This window comes from Ceratotherium simum, chromosome 24, assembly GCF_057802395.1.
Source record: "Ceratotherium simum simum isolate JZ-2026a chromosome 24, ASM5780239v1, whole genome shotgun sequence".
Taxonomy (NCBI): Eukaryota; Metazoa; Chordata; class Mammalia; order Perissodactyla; family Rhinocerotidae; genus Ceratotherium; species Ceratotherium simum.
Window position 1 is genome coordinate 27,368,010 of NC_141923.1, and position 21,710 is coordinate 27,389,719.

The 21,710-nt window shown below is 39.2% G+C and overlaps 1 protein-coding gene across 2 annotated transcripts in view; it reads right to left on the reverse strand.

Moving 5' to 3' along the window:
• Nucleotides 1-21,710, reverse strand: part of GPATCH2L (G-patch domain containing 2 like) — a 59,153-nt gene that overhangs the window by 12,216 nt on the left and 25,227 nt on the right. Inside the window, exons 6-9 of one of the 2 annotated variants that reach the window (XM_004426383.3) lie at nucleotides 19,351-19,418; nucleotides 18,314-18,368; nucleotides 16,282-16,367; nucleotides 4,938-5,032 (exon numbers count right to left, since the gene is read on the reverse strand). In XM_004426383.3, coding sequence (XP_004426440.1) covers nucleotides 4,938-5,032; nucleotides 16,282-16,367; nucleotides 18,314-18,368; nucleotides 19,351-19,418 — 304 coding nt within the window. Of the gene's footprint in view, nucleotides 1-4,937; nucleotides 5,033-16,281; nucleotides 16,368-18,313; nucleotides 18,369-18,424; nucleotides 18,465-19,350; nucleotides 19,419-21,710 lie in introns of both variants that reach the window. The other variant, XM_004426384.3, reaches the window with a different exon arrangement.

The window sequence follows — 21,710 nt, forward strand, 5'->3', positions numbered from 1 at the left end:
CTAACATCTGCCAATCCTCCTCTTCTTTTGCTGAGGAAGACTGGCCCTGGGCTAACATCCATGCCCATCTTCCTCCAATTTATATGGAACGCCGCCACAGCATGGCTTGCCAAGCGGTGTGTCGGTGCGCGCCCGGGATCCGAACCGGCGAACCCCGGGCCGCCGCAGCGGAATGCACGCACCCAACCCCCTGCGCCACCAGGCTGGCCCCCATTTTAGTAATTTTTAAGTGTACAGTTCAGTGGCATTAAGTAAATTCACACTGTTGCACAACCATCACCACCATCCATCTCTAGAACTTTTTCATCATCCCAAATGGAAACTCTGTCCCATTAAATAATTCCCCATTCTCTTCCTCCCCAAGTCCCTGGCAACCACCATTCTACTTTCTGTTTCTATGAATTTGACTATTCTAGGTACCTCACATAAGTGGAATCATACAGTATTTGTCCTTTTGTGTCTGGCGTATTTCACTTAGCATATTGCCTTTATCCATGTTGTAACATGTCTCAGAATTTCATTCTGAATAATGAAGGCTTTCGGGCTAAAAAATATTCTATTGTATGTGTATATAACATTTTGTTTATCCATTCCTCCAGTGATGGACATTTGGGTTGTTTCCACTTTTTGGCTATTGTGAATAATGCTGCCATGAACACGGGTGTACAAATATCTGTCTGAATTCCTGCTTTCAGTTCTTTTGGGTATACACTCAGAAGCAGAATTTCTGGATCATATGGCAGTTTTATGTCTAAATTTTTGGGGAGGCACCATACCGCTTCCCATAGCAGCTATACTACTTTACATTCCCGACAGCAATGCACAACGGTTCCAATTTCCCCACATCCTTCTCAACAGATGTTGTTTCCTGTATTTTTTGTATTGCCATCCTAAGAGTGTGAAGTGGCTCAGACAAACTTTGGCACTTGTTCTCCTAGAGAACATTACAGTATTTTTCACAATAGCATGCAATGGGATACAATCCAAATGTCCATCAAGAATACCTAATTGTAGTATATTCATCATATTCATACAATGGAATACCATATTTATGGCAGTAAAAAATGAATGGATTTTGGCAGGACAAAACATGAATGAATCTCAAGAACATAATTGGTAAAATTTGTAACTTATAAAATATGATATTCGGTTTATACAAGGTTCAAAAACATGTAAAACTAGACAATATATTGCTTAGAGATAGATATGTCTATTAAAACTATTTAAAAAAAGCAAAGAATGATAAATGATTAACAAAAAAAATATATCAGGATAATGGTTACCTCTGAGGAGAGTGGGAAGAAGATTTTAAAAGTAATCTTCTTCTTCTTAAAGTAGATGTGGGTACACGGATATTTGCTGTATTGTTTTTCTTTACATCTTACATATCTTCTACAAATGTTCCTTTATAGCCATTCAATTTTTACTTAAAAAACACTTTTTTTTGCTGAGGAAGATTAGCCCTGAGCTAACATCTGTTGCCAATTTTCCTCGTTTTTTTGCTTGAGGAAGATTAGCCCTAAGCTAACACCTGTGCCAATCTTCCTCTACTTTATATGTGGGTCGCCACCACAGTGTGGCTGACGAGTGGTGTATATCTGCACCCGGGATCCAAACCCACACACCCAGGCCACCGAAGTGGAACGCGCCGAACTTAACCACTACACCACAGGGCTGGCCCCTTAGAAAAACATTTTTAACTTTAAAAAATAATTTAAACTTTAAAAAGGCATAGTGGGCAATAAGAACCTGCCCCATGACCCCTGAGACAAGGGCCATCCTAAAGTGGAACTCCTGAATCCAATCTCAGGGTTAGAATAATATTGAGAATAACACTGTTTCAACTTTAAGATTCTATTCACTTATTCATACAACAAATATCTAGTAAAATCATTCTATGTGTTGAGCATTATCTTAGACGCTCGGAGCACAAGAGGGAGCAAAACAGATACAAATTCCTGCCCTTGAGAATGCATCATTAGCATCACTGGCTTGGTATTCAGAATCTGATGTACCTAATTAACAGGTTAACAGTTGGTTACCCTTCCGACTGATGCTCTAAGGACACACGTCCTATCCCAGGGAAAGAAAGGTCCGAAAAGGCTTTGGAGTGGCCAAAATAGTCAGGGCTCTGAATAGAACATCTTATTATCCCAATTCTCCTTTATCTAAAGCCATGTGTTTATTTTTTGAAGGAATGGGTTTTGTACACCAAAAGTTCTGATCTGCCATTTTAATGAAGAAAATCATCTCAAGGAAATGAACTCTGGTTTTCATCTGAGTTCCTTATGTTTTTTATAGATACTTAGTCTCAAATTTTGAAGAAAATAACCCTTTTTTTCTTTTCCAGTTACATTCTTTAAGAACACACACAGCTAGTTCACTTCAGCATGAGGTAGAGACTTGCTGGGCATTCCTGTCTGGTGTCTTGGACTTAGAGGCAGGTTACATGGTTACTCACTAAGATCCAGGGGCGGCTCTGTGCACCAGACACCTGTATGTTATAAAGCCATAAAGGGAAAGGGGCTGGAAAATAAAGAAAATAAAGGTGCTACACTTTCAAGAAGGGTCTACTTAACAACCCTATGAAAAGGTCCTTTTCCCTGGCCTTTGTTAATATTAATACAAAAAGACGGGAAGGCATGCTATTCCTTCCTGCTCTTGCCTTCTCTAGCATTATTAATATCTTTAAATTCAGTCAATTTCAACTCAAAACTTTCCACCAGTGGGGGAGGGGAAAAGGGAAAAGATTGTGGCTGCATGTTTAAGAAAGAAGCTGAATTCATCACAGTGACAGGGGAGAGTGTTGGCAGAGATCTGAGCTATTTATTCTTTTAGGAAAATCCTATAAAGAATGACACAAGGAAGCCTCTATCTGCAGTCTTGTTCATCACACTGGTGAAGAGTCCGATAACAGATGTATGCAGCAGCGTGATTTAGTGCCAAGAGCTGGCCCCTGATGTGTATTAATACAGCGGCAAAGCGGAACGCACCTCTCTTCATCACTCATTTCTATAAAAGAGGTGGAATCCGAGATGGCCCGATGTTAGGCAGAGCAAGCCCATTTGTTCTACTGACTGATGGCGTGGGCTCGGGCTATGTCCTTCACCTCCACGGGGCACTCAGGTTGTGGATAGAAAAAAAAGAAAATGTTCCGTGAAGTAGGTCTTAGTCAACAAGTGAGAGGAGGAGTTGGGCTCAGTTGGGGAAATATTTAATGCTCAAGTCTTGTTTAATACCTCCCGGTAGCTTTCCCAATTTGAATATGGAAAAGGATTTTAAACTCTTCTCAACATTTCTTCTCTTATAAACAATTAAAAGCTAAAAATAGAAGCTAGACATTACAGAGAAAAAAAGAACAAAAAGATAAAAGAGGGGAGAACGTGTTTTAAGGCTTCCCATACTATAGCCTGGATGAGGATCTGGGTTTTGATGTAGAGTCATAGCATGGAACTGTTCCTATTGTATGAACCATTCCGTTCGTATAAAAGAGAACCGCTACAGTGTTTAAGAGGACAGTTCTAGAGTCATAAGTAAATTGCTCTGATCTCGGCTCTGCAATTTATCAACCATGTTACCTGAGGGAAGTGACAACCTCTCTAAGCCTCTATTTTCTCACGTGTAAATTGGGAATAAAAACAGCATCTACCTTATAAAGTTATTGCAAAGACTAAGTGAAATAATGCATGCAAAGTGTTCATCTCAGGGCATGGCCATGTGGAAATCACTAAAAAAATTTACTATAACCATCAGACCTCTGATTGTCCAGTATGAATCATTATCAAGCAGCCATTCCAAACAGAAGCTCAAAAAGGTCAATTTCAGAGTATGCTGAAACTTACTAAGTAAAGGTAGGGGGGACAGAGTTCTCTACCTGTCTGAAGTCTACTCTACTCAGCTATCAACTGCTCCGATCTATATAATATAGAGTATTTTCTGAACAAGATAAAATAATCTATGATATACTCAATCCCCTCAGAGTGAATTCACCATCATCAAGAAAATAACCATTTCTGACAGGTCCTAAAAACAGATACGATCTATTTATCCAGAACAATTCACCCTAAATTATAATGAAATAACAAAAGGGATTTCCTATGACTACTAGTTATATTTAACTATGTTCTCTTAACTCCAAAGAAAAATATCTATAGACATCCAATATTTCTGCTGATACAAATACATAACTACCCTCCCTTTTTTTTCATTTAAGAATAACATATATAATAGTAAAGTACATAAATCATAAATGTACAGCTCAATGAATCTTTACATGTGTATATACTCATGTAATACCCACCCAGTTCACGATATACAGCATTTCCAGCACCCCCGGAAGATTTCTTCACGTCCTCTCCCCGGTCACTACCCTCAGCCAAATATAACCACTATTTTGGTTTCTACCAACTAGTTTTGCCCAGAAAACTAAAGGTTTTAACTTGAAAAATTTGTTTTAATTAGAAATTTCATGACTGGTAAAATATTAGCACTCTACTATACATAAAACAGTGAGAATGTATTGTACTGTAAACCAAATAAGAAAGAAAATAAACTCAGGTGTCTCCTAGGCTACTGACTCAACTGCCACCCTAACAGGATTTTCATTCAACATGGACTTAACTTAATTTCCTGTCTGTGTCAGAACAAAAGCACAGATGACTCAAGATTGTTGATGGTGGAATACAGGGATTCAAACTCAAGAAAGTCATGTGACACAGTGAAAAAGCACAGACTTCAGGGTCAGAGAGAACTAGGTTTGAATTCTCAAAATGTGTGACCTTGGACAAATTATTTCTCACATTCTCAGTTTTCCCATGTAAAATGGGAATAAAATGACCTACCTTATCATAAATGTTAGATGAAAAGGTCTACAAAACATGAAATTTACTGCCTTACACACACTAGGTGCTCAAGACATGATAACTACAAATAATTACCTGTGTTTGGGCTAGACAGAGAGGCTGTGGCCACAGGTTTCCGTTTCCTCTTTATGTCACGTGAACATGGGGGTCCCAAGTGTATGCTTGCCTGTCTGCAGACATGAGAAAGAAAAAATATTGTTTTAACTTTGTAATTCTTATTGTAAGACCTTATGTTCAGCTCAGATGAAATCGTTGACCCATTACAGACATATACTAAGAAAATGGGCACCGTCCTTTGCTATGAAGTTTCAATACAAGATTAGTCAGAGTTATTCATAACTTACTCTTTATAAACAATATGTATCCATTCTAAACTTTTTACCTGAATGCAGAATAGCAGGCATTCAAGATTAATTTTAATAAATATGTGTTTCATTACATACTTATATTTATACAATTATTTTTCATAAAAACTATAACCACAATTGTTCTAAACTCACTAATGAAATACCTACTCCCAAATGGCAATATATTGAAAAGTTTAATGCTGCAGGAACACAGATATTTGCATAGAATTTTAATAGAAAGTTTAACTCTTCTATCACTATAAATCTAGATTTTTAATAGTGTTTGTATCACCAGTTAAATAAGTTTGGTTCTGTGATTTTTAAAAATATTAATTATGTGCCAATAATAGGTTCCCTCATCTGAATATTCAGCTTATTTTAAAAAAACAAACAAATAGTGAGAGCTTCAAAACTAGAAAAGCAGAAGATTCTCTGAAAGACAATGGACTTAACACTGAAATAGCTGGTATGCTATTTTAGTTTCCCACTTCCTCCTTCCTCTCAAACTAGACAGATCGTACCCCTGAGTAAGGACCAAGCTGAGTCTCACCTTTACACAAAGCTTCCCTTGAACATTCAAGGCCTTATCTACATGAATCATTATCTAACTGGTGTATATATATCTTGTTTCCCTAATGAAGCTTAATCTCCTTGAGAACAGGGACCATATTTATATTTCTTTCTCAATTTTCCAATGATTTACCAACCTCAGCACAAGGCACATAGCGGATCTCCATTAAATATGTTAACTAGAACTGATAAAAATGAATAAAAGTTCTAAAAACCAAATAGCCACTGTACACTTAAAAGTGGTTAAAATGGTACATTTTATGTTGTGTATATCTTACCACAATTTTTAAAAATAGCCAGAGGACACAAAATATAAAAAGGAATATAGTAAAATTATACCAGATGAACTCCTAATTGGTAGTCCTAGCTGGGGATCAAGGCTCATGGCTTAGTAGTCTTAAAGCAGGACTCTCAGTCAAATCTAAGAGAACCTAGTTAGCAAGGCAACAAGACAAATGTTGAACGGGCAAATTTTTCTATTCAGAGGGCCACAATGTGGCAAATTCCATAGTTTAAAAGTATATGCATATGCTTGCTCTCGTTCTCTCTCCCTCTCTCTCTCACACACACACACACACACAAACACACACACACACACACACACACACACACACACACACACACATACTCTTTTCTCCAAAGAGGAAAGGCTTAAGAGTCAATTCAATTTATAAATAAAATAGAGGAATTTGACTGAAATCATCAGAAATTTTTTAGAATGCAAAGAACACTACAATATGCAGAGATTTACAATATAAAGCCTATGGTTTAGAAAATTCCATCCAAGTCACCTTTTATTGATCACTCTCTTCTATACGGGAAAAGAGTTAACTTTAGGTTAAGTACCTCATGAATAGTTAATTCTGAAACCCCAAAATGAAATATAAGTATAAATGTATACAGCAGAGAAAACAATTCATTGTTCATACCTTACAGAAGTCCAGGGAATAGTCTAAATCAGCATGCTGATTTAATAATAAGAAACATAGATGACAGAATGTCAAAGGGAGACAGGCTTCAGTCTAAATGCAGAGGTGGTAATTCCCTTTGAAGCCAAAGACACAGGCAGAAAAGAAAGTGACACTACAAAATTTTGTTTCTCGTCAAAACAGAGAAATGTACAGAACAGAGCTTCTACCTTTTCCACAAACGAGGCACCTGAGTACATACAGACCTGAACTCACACCGTCCAAATACTCTGCTCTAATTCAGCCACGCTTCTCCTGAAGCACTTCAGAAAGAGAAACCAGTCAAACCAAGGCAACAGTTATATTCAAGCTCCTTTCTTCTTCACCGGAAGCCCATTAAAGGACTCCCCAAAACTTTTTAGACTAAATGTTAACACCATTTCTTCAAACTAAACTACGTGATTAGATGTCAGGAGAGTGGTTACCCTGCAGCTGCGGGGAGTGGGGAGGAGGGACAGTGACTAGGAAAGGCACAGGGAGCTTCTGGGATTCTTTCTGGTAACTTTCTGTTCTGGATCTAGAGGGTGGGTACTTGGACGCGACTTTGTGAAAATTCATCAACTGTGTATTTCTTTGTAGCTTCTCTGTATGTCTATTACCCTTCAATAAAAAGTTTAATTAAAAAACACTGCTTCTTCAAGATCAATGTTTACAAAATGCTGAGTTTGACAAGACAGATGCAAAATGAAAAGCATAAGAAAAGTACTCGAAAGGGTTTTAAGAAATTAATTCTCAGAGTATCAACTTGGGCCAAATTAAATAAATACTGCCTTTTATCTACACACCATCCAGCATTTTCACAGCTTCACACGTTTAATACATGTCAGTAAGACAGTTAAGGGCACATATTATCATGCTTTTATGGACCTAGTCAGTAACATCTATCTCATATTTTCAAGGAACGACACATTTTAGAGTAAAAAGATGAAACCGTTTATGCACTAAAATGTTTAAATTTTTAACTATTTTGAATAGAAATATGGTGGTTTTAAAAGCGCTTATTTATTTTAATAATATGAAAATAAGTATTACTTGCCTACTATTATGCACATAGGTTATTACACTGCACTGTCATCTGCAACATCCTTAGGGAGCTGCTGTGGACTCAAAGGCTCAGGTGGTCCTTACACTGCCCTGCCCCCTGGGCCATGGTTCCTGGATCCCCACTCTGCCTGGCTCAGTGATGTTAAGGGCTTCAGGGTTAATTGTCCCTACATTAAATGACTGCTAAGCCTCCAGCCTGTTACTTCCCTCTGCAGTAAATGATCTACTTCTACCCCACTCCCACTCCTCATTGTTACCTTGAACATTCTAAATCCTTCAAATTTTGTAAATTCCTCTGGTTAGAACTTAAGAAAGAACTGAAGGCTTTCCAAGGAAACCAGGTCATGTAGCTTATTAAGTTGATAACCTTATTTCGTTGTAAAAGTATGTATTTTGGGGTGGATTATTTCCTTTCTACTCAGCAATTTTTTTGCTTCTTTCATTCTTCAATGAGTTTTCACTGAGCTCTAGGGATATGGTGGTGAATAAAACAGACAGTCTCTTCCCTAATGGACCTTGTAGTCTCATCCTATTTCCAGCCACAGAGCTTTTCGGGTTCTAGAATCTGGATAATAGAGAAACTGAGGCAGGGATAAAGAGAAATCGTGTTCATTCCTAAAACTCAGTTTAATGCTCCTTCTCTCTTAAAACACTCTTCTTAAGACCATTTCCAGGCTGAAGAGCTATTTCAGAAGAGGCAGAGTAACATCACACCTTAGGGCTGAGTACAGAAGGGATATTTTTCTCTCCCTATGTCCCTTCCTAGTAAAGACCTGGGGAGGGAGGAAGAGAAACAATTGTTACAGAAGGAGAGTAAGACATTTTCCTTCTCTTTGGTTTTAAGTGAACACTAGTAATGGTAGAGTTTACAGCTTGGGAAAATCTATTTTTCCCTGTGAGGGCTCCATCTGTTTGGGAAGAACATTAGAAGACAAAGAAGGAAGAGGACCCAGAACAAGCCCGGGGAAAGCGAAGAGGGATGCCTGGAGCAAGAGGATTTAAGGGAGACAGGAAATGGAACCTGCCATGCTGTACAGCACATTCACAACACCAGGACAGCCCTGTTCAGAAGTCAAGAAGAATCTGTGTGGGGCTGGAAGGGCCGCTTGTGTTATTTTGGAGAACCTGATCAAGGGGGTAGGCAACTGCTACAGCCTCAGCTTCCTATTCAAGAGGCAGCACCAATTTTTTGTTTGTTCCAAAATAATTCCCTATCAATGAATTGTAGACATAAAGAATTAAAGAAGGGAAGGCAAAATAAAGAGATGGACCTCCTCCCACTCCATTTTCATTTAGGAGTATTTAACCACTTTGCTTCCTTTCTTTTTAATGTGTTATTTCTTTAATTTGTGCTATTTTACTCTGACAGTGTCACTGTCTACTCTCACAAGATAGAAACTGAAAAGGGATAACACACAAGTGAGGCATCACAAAGCACACGGAAAGAGTCTGAGCTTCCCCGTCTCACCAACACACCCCGTCCCTCTAGAGGCAAGAGAGGGAGAAGATTTAACTAGATTGTTAAAACTCTTTTACGAGCAGTATACAGTTGTTCTTGTGTTGTAAACCATGTACTCTATGAGGGGAGAGGGGACCTTTCAATTATGCAAGGGGCAAAAAAGGCTAAGTTAAGCGAAAATCTCTACCAAGTTAAAACTTCCTTCTCAACTGGAGTGGCAAATGGCTATCAGAATCACGTAAGGAGGTTTTACAAAATACACAGGCCCCACCACGCTGGGACAGAAGAAGAATCAGTAATACATTTATTTTGGTATTTCTCCTCAGGTAATTCTGATAAGCTTCTACGAATGGTGAAAATTACTGAGTTAAAAAAATATACCAAATTCCCAAAGCGAAGCTAGTCAATAAAAGAGATCTAAATATTTAACTTAAAGAATAACAGAATGATTAAATGAATATAAATTTAGATAAAAATATTATTCCCCAGTCTATAAGCAATTAACCTAGAGAAAAGACAGGTTACACTCGTTCAGTTTCATCTGATGGAGGCCCAAGGATTCTTCGGGCACTACTTCTCTCACAGCATGAATGCTGGCTCAGTACTTCCCCTAAAAGCGTCACACTCAGCGGCATTTGCCAAAAAGAATTTATGGGGGTGGAAATGAGCATTCAAAAGCAATAAATACTCTTTAAAAATTCTTACTTCAAGAAAAGTCATTAAATTCATATCATAAATGTGAAGGTGAATGCTGAAGATTAACAATTAATTGAAAGAGTATTCTGTATATTCACACATAAACACAACATTTCTATTTTATTTTTTACTGCAGGTAACTGAAAGATCAGGTGAGTTGTTAAAACTGCAGCGTTACTTAGGAAACTGGGCAGATCACTATGTCCCTGGGGCAGGAATGTACTTTTAGGGAAAAAAAAATTACTTTGAGAAATACATGCATGTTTAATAGAACCAATGTTGGCAAAAAATAACTGAAGTGACTGCTTTAGATTTAGAACAAAGATGTCTCGAGTCACTCCTAAGGAGAGAAAACAGTCTTTATCTGCCAAAGGCAAGCTAATTTAAGGAATAGTTCACCTTCAAAAATCACTTTTTTAAAACCCATTTAAAAGTTCATTTTTTTGTATGAAATTTATTGTGAAAAGGTATTTATTTGCTGTACTTTTTCTTAAGCACATACAAATAAATAACATCAGGAAAAAATTATTGATATTTCTAAGGACCAAAGGTCATATATATCATATATTCCAATTATTCTCCTTAATTACTAATCCATTCACCTCAATTATTTTTAACAAAAATTTATGAAGGCCTACCCTGTGTATAGCACTATGCTAGACCTGGAGAGGGTGCACACAAGATGACTGAGCCAAAGGCCCGTCCACAGGGAGCTCACAACAGAGTGAGGAAGGCCAAAGCATTAAGAACTAATACACACAGACACTGAGCTGTAACCAAGGAACAAGCAAAGTGCTAGGGTAAAATGAGGGAGGAGAGGATTAAATCTAGGCAAGTAGAGAGACCCCTTCCTCACACGTGCTTTATCTTGAGGATTAACTGACATTTATTAAACACCCAGCAGGGGAAATATTCTCACAGATTTGCACAGAGGAAAGGATCCAGGTGGGCCTGTGACACTAGAAGCAGCTAGGGAGAGAAAAACACTTCACAATTATAGGACACAGAGGAGGCTTATCTAATAGGAAGAGATCCTGGCCATTCCACTAGTGTTTGCACTCAAACCTAACCCTCAGCAGTCTATGACAAACTGCTCACCAGTCCCTGAAAATTCTCCAGAATCTACTTCCCTTGGCTGGGCCAAGGTTGGCATATCATGAAACTGTTTCATGCCACCAACAGGAGCAGAATAGTTTCACATGAGTTGGAAAGATGGGTATATTACGTTGGCAGAACAGAGAGAGAAAATGCTTTCATCATTCCACTTAAGCAGTAAGATGCCAACTGGCTGAGAGCTGCTATAAACAAGACCATCCAACAGAGGACAAAAGATTCAAGAACTGTGTACTATACATGGGAAGTTCCAGTAGAATTAGGCAGCCTTATGGACATTATAGCAGAAACATTTCCTCACCCATGGCTAAAACTAAGGCACTAAAGAGGTGAGCAAGATGTGCTGTGCATCACAGCAGCCCCAACAGATACAGGACTAATAAAAGGTTCTTTCCCCCAAGCCCTGAGGTAAAACCTGAGGCTGTTTACTATGGCTCCAAAGGTCAAAATTAAAAGCATGAACTGAGTCGTCTTCTTGCTCTTTGAAACTCCTTGTCAAATGGCACAGCCAGCTGGGCACACAACTCTGATATGCAGATCATAACGTTTGTGAACAGATAAAATGAATTACAATGAGTGCAGCCTATCATATTGCAACTCTCTAACGGGCAGGAAGGTCTCCCTCTTTTGTACCCAACCACTGTCCAAATGCCTCCTCTTATAGTCCATTTGAGGCCATTTAAGCACCTCAGGAATCTGTGCTACATCTCATTAGCAAATGCCTCGAAGCCAACCCAAAGTTCGCAAGACTGCAATTATCCTAAGGCCAGGGGAGGGTAGGTAACTACCTAACAAAAATAACAAGAGAAGCTACCAGTATGCTAAATATTCAAATATATTATTTCATTTTAGTCCCCACTAGCCCAATAAATATTCACATTCCATTTTAAAGATGAGGAAACTGAGGTATGAGGAGGCTAAGTCATTTGCCCAGGTAAAGCCAAGATTCTTACCTGGGTCTGCCCCACACCAATATCCACTAATATGAGATTAACAACTTAGAGAAGGAAAAAATGGAAACGGTGATGCACTACCAAATCACCACCCAAAATAGAGGAAAGGTCAGGAAAGCTGGAGAAAACTCAAAACTGCCACTAGACACGCAAAAACTACAACTGGTGGCTTGTGCATCATACAGAGAGATGTAGCAATTGATAAGTTCTAGTTATGGTTTTCTAAAGCAATAATGGTAAGAAAAGCTATCCTTCACAATCAATAAACCTCTCCTTTTGGGAAAAGCTGCCTATAGCACTGGCTCCTTATTACCATTCTATGACTGTGTCCTTGACAGCAATACAATTGCCTCTACCAGAACACCAATCACACCATCTGCTGTTGGAGCAGCAGCAATTCTTAACACTGATACCAATATTACTACTTTAATAGCAACATCCCAATACTAGTAACCAAAACAGTCAAACCAAAACAGATGTTTTATGAATTTCATCTACACACCCTGGCGACTATCCAACTATCCATACGCCCACCCAACACCTCCTCCCATCTGTTAATCGCTATCTGCTGGGCACTGTGCTAGACCCTAACGCTCTCTTCTTGACCTGCGGCACTTCTCCAAAGCGAAGAGTCCCGTGTTCTACCTCCCCTACGGAATCGTGCTCACAATACCAAAGCCCAGAGCTCGTGCCAATTATGAAATGGGATTCCTGTTAAGCAAACTACAAAGCACCAGTCATAAAACCATATGTATTTAGAACAATAGTTCTTAACCCCGGCTGCATATTAGAGTCACCTGGAAGCTTTAAAATAATGCCAATGCCTGGGCCTCATCTCAGACCAATTAAATCAGAATCTCAGGAAGTGGAACCCAACACGGATATATTTTTTAAAGCTTCTCAGGTGATTCAAAAGTGCAGCCAGGGTTAAAAACCACAAAACTTAAGTATTTCTAGAGTGGAATTTCTGAAAACCTCTTAACCCACAAATCGAATAGGTGCTACAAAGACCGCCAAGACCCTCTCTCCCATGCATTGCACCTGCCATCTGGGCTGTATTAAAATGACACACCAATAACATGTTCTCTTAAAATCACGGTCCCATTATTTCTTTTATAGCAATGAAATACTAAACAAGAGAGTACCCTGAGGTCACTCACTGACTCCCGTGGCCCCCAGGCCTCACTCTGAGAACCAGAGCTGTAGAATGCTCTAGCAATGAGGAGGTGGCTGAGGGGGGCTCACTCTCACATGGTTCAGTGTTGGGGAGAGTGGAACTGGCAACGTCCGGGCAGGAAGCAGCCTCAGCTCAGTAAACTGACAGGAGGAAGCCTTCACAGTTCAGGCCTGATTATCAAACTCTTTGTGCTCTTAAAGGAGAGTAATTATAGGCATGTGAAAAAAGGGAAGCACTCCCTGAGGAGCCCTTCCTCACATGCTTCCCAAGAGGCACCAGGGCCATTAAAAATTCCATGATGAAGAGGAAAAACAGCCTGGGAACAGCCAGGAGGCAATACAGCAAATTAATACACCAGCCCTCCTCGGGGAAAGCTGTGATAAAACAAGAAACACTTCTCTCTTCGCAAAATAAAATTATACCACTAATGATAACATAGTCACCACACACACACAAATCGTTCTAATGATGGGTGTGAAATTCCCAATGCTGCCCAGATGCTTTGAAAGAAATCTTTCCCTACTACAAATAAAATGGAACAAGAGAAAGGTAAAATTTCCATTCGAAACAGTTTTTAATACAGTCATTCACCTGCCTCTTCCCCTCCACCACCACTCTTTAACATTCCTTCCTAGGTGCCAGGCTTTGTTAAATGATCCACTCTTCGCAAAGTCTACCATCCAGTTCTGAATCTGATCTCATCAGTCGGCTACACTGGAGATAGACTGCTCCTTCTCTACTGACCCCTTGCCAGGCAGGGACCCCACCATTTCAAAGGAATGAGATGGAGCCCTGAGGGCTCAGCGTTTCATCATCAAATTTTCTAAAATCTGCATAGAGGTCACTTGCGCTGACCATTTCCCATAGATTAGTGGTTGCAAACTTCATTGACTGTGTACTCTCACGAGTAAAAAATTTTAGCACACACTCCTTATATATGTAACACATACACATAAAACAAAAATATGTGCTGCTAGACTAATATGTTATAATTTAAAACAAAAAGAAATTTTTAAGGACAAGATTATAAATAAATGTAAGTTTAATAATCTTCTTCCTCCACCCAAAGAACCTTCATGCATGCAATCCACTTTGTATCCACTGCCCTGGGAATGATGTCTAGAAGGCCAAGGATGTGCTATAATTGTCCACATTCTCTCGCCTTGCTTTTAGCAATGGTCAAAAGCAATAAGCAATATTTTCCTACAGCTGAGTGCACTAGAAGCACAGCCTAGACTTCCTTATGTTTCCAAGTCCAGCCACAAGCAGTGCCAGCAAGGGAATGAAGAGAATGATGTGGATAATGAGATACACAAAGAAACAAGAAGCTGCCACCCACTCCAGCCGGGATGAGGCTTTAAAGGCAACAGGAATCCTGATAAAAGCAGGGATACCAATCTTAGCACAGCACAGCTCCAGGTAGCAGAGGTAAAGGGAGGAGGGCAGACAGTCCGCTTCTGACATGATACGGCGCTACTCATATAGTCTTCCCAAAGAGTATACACAGCCATTGCTTTATTTGGTATTAAGATAAAAAGCTGGAGAACTGCTCTCCTATGGATTGAAACCTTGTGTCTTCCAAGATAGCTTGATCACCACCATCTCTAAAAAACCTCGCTAAGCCTCAGACTTAGAAGCCCCTCCTCTGTGCTTCATGTCATTCTATTGCACACCTTTACACATATGTCACTCCATACTGTAACTGTCCATTTCCAGACCTGACTTTCCCAAGAGAATGTAAGCTCCTCAAGGGTAGCACCTAAACAAAGAGCCTGGCACATAGTAGGGAGTCAACAAATGCTGAATGAATACCTGATGAATAAACAGCATATTACTGAAGAAAAGGCCTTTCAGGGGTAGTTTATTACCATCCCACAATTTTCTGCAGTCTTAGTAACACCATTTGTGAAGGTCTCTCTTTTCAAAAGACTTTCCCCATTGAAATACCACTTCTCCAGTAGAAGGTTTGGCAGTAGGTATGATGCAGGGTTTATTATTACAGCCTATAGTGGAAGTTCTAATTGTATCCACGAAACAATAACTTCTTTGTGCAGCCTATACCCCAAATCTATGAACATATCCATTTAAGAACTTATTAGGGGAAAAAAGAAGAAAAAAATCATCAGAACCTTGGAAAGAAATTCTTTGTGCCACTACAAATAATAAAAGTACTATGCTTCAGACTATTAGCTTCTCTTTTGTGCACAATAATCCTGCTAGGGTATGCTACCATTAATACCATATTTACTTCACATGACACCTAACTTGAGAGAATTTATATTGAGAGGTGCAGGATTCACTCTGACAAACATACACTGAATGCCCAGTAAGTGGCAGACACTGTGTTGGAGCTGGGGATATACCACACAACAAGGCAAACCTCTGTCCTTTCAAGCTGATAGTCTAGTGAGAGAGACGGGGGTGATAAATAGGGAGAAAAAAAACCTTGTATGCAAATTCATTACAGACTGTGGTAAAAGCTAGGAAAAGAAACAGATAATAAACAGAGACAGGTGGAGGCGGCCCCTTAAGACAGGATGGTCTGAGAGGTCCTCCCTGAGGAGGTGGCCCGAGTGGAGATGAGAATGAGCCCATCATGGGATGAGACGGCAGTCCAGGCACAGGGAACACGTGTGAAAGTTCAAGGCAGGAAAGAGTTGCTATTTCTGAAGAACAAAAGGGAACTCCCTGGTGCAGCTGGATCTCTCCCCCAGTGAGGGGAAGTAGTGTATGGAAGGAGTTTGGACACGCAGGCAAAAGTCAGATTACGTACGGTTTTGCAGGTCACGGCAAGAACCATTAATAATGTTCTTTGAAGATGGGGTTTTTAGGAAAAGAAATACGAAATATGAGCCAGAAGACTTAGGTCAAAGTTGAGATTTAAATCACATATTAGTCATGTGACCACAGGAACGCTACTTCAGCACTCTGCCTCAGTTTCTGCATCTGTAAAACATCTACTGACCTCAAAAGGTTCTTGTACAGATCAAATTGGATACTATACACAAACGTACTTTAAAATTTGAAAAGTGTTATAAAAAGGAAAACGGTATTATCAAGAAGAAAATAACTGCCACTAAGAAGACAACTACCTGGCAGAGCAGTGGGCTGGTGAACATCTTCGGTGAGAAGCATCAGCAAGAACATCCAGGGAGTAAAGAGGGGAGAGGGGATTAAACTGCAGGAATAAAGAAGATTATTTCAGTAAGGCTTATACAAAACAGACCTGATCCTACAGGGTACCCCGCTGTTTGATGACTTTTCCCCTTTGACCGTTCAACTCTTGCCACACCACTGACACCAGTCAATAAAGCTGCACGTACGCAATAGGGTACCCATGAACGCAGCACACCTGATCCAGTACACCTCAAAAAAAGGCTATTCCTTGGGAAACAACAATTTTTCAAAAACTTCCGATACACGATAATTACTTAATTGGCAGAAGATAGTACTTTCTAATTGACATAACGGGAACTTATGCCTATTGATTATCAGCCCTTGTTTCCAAGAAAACTAGCATGAAATTATCTTTTCAATTCCTTATCCTGGCAAATGTTTCCAGTGAATATCTGGTTAGCACATACCAGCAGCACAGTGTAGTGGAAACAGAACTACATTAAAGAATTAGAATACCTAATGTTTAGTTCCTGTCTACCACTGAGTTGCCATGTATTAAAAATTACATAATCGCTTGGAGCTTTACCATACTCATCTGTAAAATAGAAGTACCGTTCTCTGTCATATCTATTTTATAGGATTATTGTGTGGGCTAAATGAAATATTGCTTTCACTTTATAAAGTAATTTTAGTTTCTCATCTGTAAAACATCAGTTGATCTCAAAAGGCGGTTGTGAAGATCAAATGGGATACCATATATAAAAGTGCCTCACTTTATATTTGCTAGCCTTTTTTGGACTTTTTCCACAATAAACAATCCTCCCCAAAAGGGTCAGAAGTAAATATATCTTAAGATTGGAAGAACTCTGAATGGTAATTTCAAGAGAACTTTAAAAGAACACAAACTAAGCCACTGTTCCATCTGTCATGAAGGTTCCGGTCCCAGTTCAACTAGCTGTGTGACTTTGGCGAACTGTTTAAATCTTAGGGACCTCCTGTTCCTCATCTATAAATGACAGATCTGGATTAGGTGATCACTACAGGTCCCCTCTGCCTTTAGAGCCTCTGCTGCAAACATGATTAGTACTCTAGCTCAGAGGTCCCCAAGTCAAAGTCTCTCATATACCACCTTAACAACTTTCTCCTTATCTGCCCACCACCTGCACTACTATTTACTGAATATTTTTCTTCATATCAATTATTTTTCCTCAGTCTTGTCCTTATTATATCTCTATGAAATATCAAGTTTGATAAAATGATTACAGTTTTTCTAATGTAAATTATTGTAACTAAAAATTGTGTGTCCACATACCATCTAAAATCATCTCATAAATATAGACCAGTTAGGTCTACCACTGCTCTAGCTCATTTTGAAACAGTGACTTCAGGATGAAGGTTCCAAGTTTAAAACGTATAACAACTTAACAAGCCACTAAGTAGTCAAAAAAAAAAAGAAAAACCACAGAGCAATAGAAAGCCTGAGAATATTTACCTACCAGTCGTCATCTATTTTAAAACTAATCACCAAGGTAAAGCAACCCCTCCCCCCAAGAAATCAAAAAGCTTCAAACATAAAGGGATATATTGATAGCCACTGTGAAGAATATTAACACTGTGGCCCCTACAAAGGCTTAGCTGTGCCAAGGGCCCCCACAGAAAGGGAAAAGGCTAAGAGGGCAAGGCTCTAAGGCCTCAACCCCACTTCACCCAGAGCAGCTGTACCTTCTTCAGTTTCACGTGTTTAGGCTGCAACATGTACTCCTCAGCACAGGACTCTGAGGTTGAACTAAACAACAAGCAGATGAAGTGCACTCTGATTTCTTACTGCAAAGCTCAAAACTAAAATAAAAACGGGATTCCTATAAAATATGCATTACAAGTAATAAACTGAGATCACAGTTGACTCTAAAAGAGGAACTAGCTACAGTTCTTATCAGTGAATACTGGATATTTTTGGAAAACAGTCCTCCAAGAAAATCAGAATAACACGGGGAACGAGAACCTTACCTCATGTGCACAAGCAGAAATGTGAGGAAAATCAGAAGCCAACGCTTTATTCTTTCTAAAGAAAAGGAAATCAAATGATAAAATAAAGACGACAAAGAAAAGTGGTCTTACCTGATTTCGTTCTCTTTTCCCAGCTGACGGTAACCAGAAACTAAAGAGAGGGAGAGAATAACAGGAAAGAAAACAATAAAAGAAGTGGTAGGAAAATTATAGAGAGAAGATAAAAAGATGTTGGGATAACGAAGTGATGACAAAGAAAGAAACAGGAAAAAGATGGAATTGGAGGAGAAAAGGAAAGAGATGTTAAATGTGTATGAACTTTTTTGTGGAAAGTAACTCTTCAAAGGAAAAAGCCTTGGAATGGAATGTAAAACAAACCCAAGATTATGGTGTGACACCAATACACTCTCAGCTGTGCAGTGACAACAGGATCCCCATTTAACAAGGGCATAAACCACACGCAAATCCTGCCTATTTTGTAAATTAAAAATGTGACCAGGCTGGATGGGTATAGGATCACAAATGGATACTGACCATAACGTGTACAGGAGACATCAAAGAGTCAATCATGTCAGGGGACGAAGTTGTCAATAGAAAGGGTGGAATGACTGTACTGTAGCTACCCACAGGCTTCCCAGTTGCACTTATCATAGTAGTTAGGACAAAAAAGATATTTCCCTATCTAGAGGTCTAAAAATGGGAAAAGCATATAGGGGAATAGAGAGGCAATCACCCATTTTTGAACAAAAAATTTTTAAGAGACAGAAAAATGAGTTTAAAATATAACATTCTTATTGGAGTCTACTTTCCTAATGCAGCACCTATAGCTATACAAAGAATAGAAACTAGTCTAGAAAGGAAAAAACATGACTCTCATGGGTTTAGGGTGTTAGCCATGTTAACTGTTATAAAGTGCAAATCTTTAAGATCTCCTCTTTCAGCTCCAAAGTCGGATTTCTAGGTTCCTTCATAAAACTTCCCTGTGCCTCCTTCTCCAAGGAACAGGCTGGAGAGCCCGTAAATATATAAGCACTTACTCTTTCTGCCGAGGGTCACTGATGATGTGGCCTATCCTCTCAGTACCCAAAGTACTTATGCTGGTCTCCTGAAAAGACAAGGAAGACAAGAGTGTCATCTAACCACAGAAACAAATACATAAAGCACAACCTGTCATCAAGCACACAACTTTCCCACAACTGTGTCGGCATCCTCAAAGGCACAGGTCAAATGTCAACCTTTAATCGAACAGCAACTACATTTCTTTTTATGGGAATCTATCTTAAAAGTTTTACATGTTATTCTAGACTTATTTTTCTCTAGCGCTCAAAAAGTCATAAACATTGTTTACTATATATAGTATTTTAATATAGTGAGTAATACCTCCTAGAGTTATTAAAGTGTATAGAAATAGAAACACTTTTTTAAAAAATCCAACAGCAGCCAATTTTTAACAAGCGAACACATCAAGCTCCCTCAAGTGATATGATGATATCCCTAACAGCCTTCATAATGGGACATTTACCGAGTCCTCACTGGTAACACCTAAATATCTGCTGACTAAACGTATATACATCAAAAGACTTTTGTAACTTAAAAAATTGTCACCCTGTATTTGGTCTGTTAAATGTCATCTCTCAAAGTAAAAACAGAAGTTTGTGGGGCCGGTGGCATAGTGGTTAAGTTCGCGCACCCCACTTCGGTGGCCCGGGGTTCACTGGTTCAGATCCCAGGCGTGGACCTACACACCACTCACTGAGCCATGCTGTGGAGGCGTCCCACATACAAAGTGGAGGAAGACTGGCACAGATGTTAGCTCAGTGACAATCTTTCTCAAGCAAAAAGAGGAAGATTGGCAACAGATATCAGCTCAGGGCCAATCTTCCTCACCAAAAAAAAAAAAGAAGTAGTTTGTATAAATTGCTTCTTAAATTTGGCATTCTCAAGATTGTAATACGAAATCTTACCCATAACACCATAAGCAATTCAAATCTAATCATCTCCAAAAACTGGAAAATGGCAGAGGCACTCACCCTTCATTTAGCTTGAGTATATTTACAATGAATACCTATCACAATACCCGGGGAAGCATACCAGTACATACACGAGTAAGAATTACACACTTAAGAATAAGTGTTAAGACGAGAGAGCATAAGTCATAGGCATGAATGTCAAGAATGTCAGGCCTGTTACTCAAACACATTTGTTTCTGGGCAAATATTATTATCCGTATTCATCTATGTGTGTGGATTAGTCTAAACATTAGGATACACATTTTAGCAGAACAACTGGTTATAGAAAAATTAATTTGAGGTCAGATTCTGGGCGAGAGTGGAGCTAAATGCAAAGGTTCCACACACTGTAGTTGTCATATTCTTTATCCCTTACGCTATGCCTCCTGCTTATAGACACAGCCATGGTAGTGGGACCAAGGGAAAAGACAGGTGAAAAATGAGCTATTTGTTACAGCAGAAAATTATTAACTTAAAGTGCCGTAATGTTTAAATTTACAGTTTATTACTGTGTAAATTACAAGCACTACTTTGCGTAATTAGCAGCTCGCTGGCAGGGAGCTGTGAATGAAACTCATTATTTATGATTACAATTTAGAAAAAGAGAAGAGAGATGGGGGAGGGGGGAGAAGGGGGGCAGAACAGTGACCTCTGCTAGAAATGACAAATATCCCTTTAAGGTGATGAAGATGAATTAAACAAGTAAATATTATCCTACTCATTTGAAATCATTAGAGGCACGTCCAATCAGCCCTAGTTTCCTTCTAGGCAAGCTAAAGGGAGCCTTCAAGATGAACCGATTTACTTCAATGGAAGTCGAAGGCTCTTATTTTACAGCAGCTGAAACAAAGTAAGGCAGGTGATAGGGAGAACATTGTCTGTCAAGCCCAAACAATAAAGAGAAAAGGTCCCCACTCCCAACCTCCTGCCTCTCTCCACCCCACAACCTTCTCCCCTGCCAGCTGTCCTGTTAAGAATAAGCTCCCAGAATAGCAAAAGCAGCATGTTATTGTCTGTAAAATGAGTGATCCAAAAGAAGAAGGTATCATTCTTCCAATAATCAAATATCTTTCTAATTAGAGATTTGAAATTGAGTTTAAAGATAAAAAGCAGTAAGAATCCGAGTTCATCTGGAAATAAACAGCCTCATTTATTTTGCATGGCTAAAACTTCAGAAAACAGTTCTCTGATTAAACTACAAAATAGCAGCTCCCTGAGGGCAGCCAGACTGTGGTTCTGACTACTATATGCCTGGCTTGGCACAGAGCTGCCACACAGTAGGCATTCTAAATGCTTATTGACTGAACAAACAAACTACAGCTCTAAAATGCCTCTCCCTTCCTTTCTCTTTGCCCACCACCATCTTCTTTTATAATTTTATTTATTTA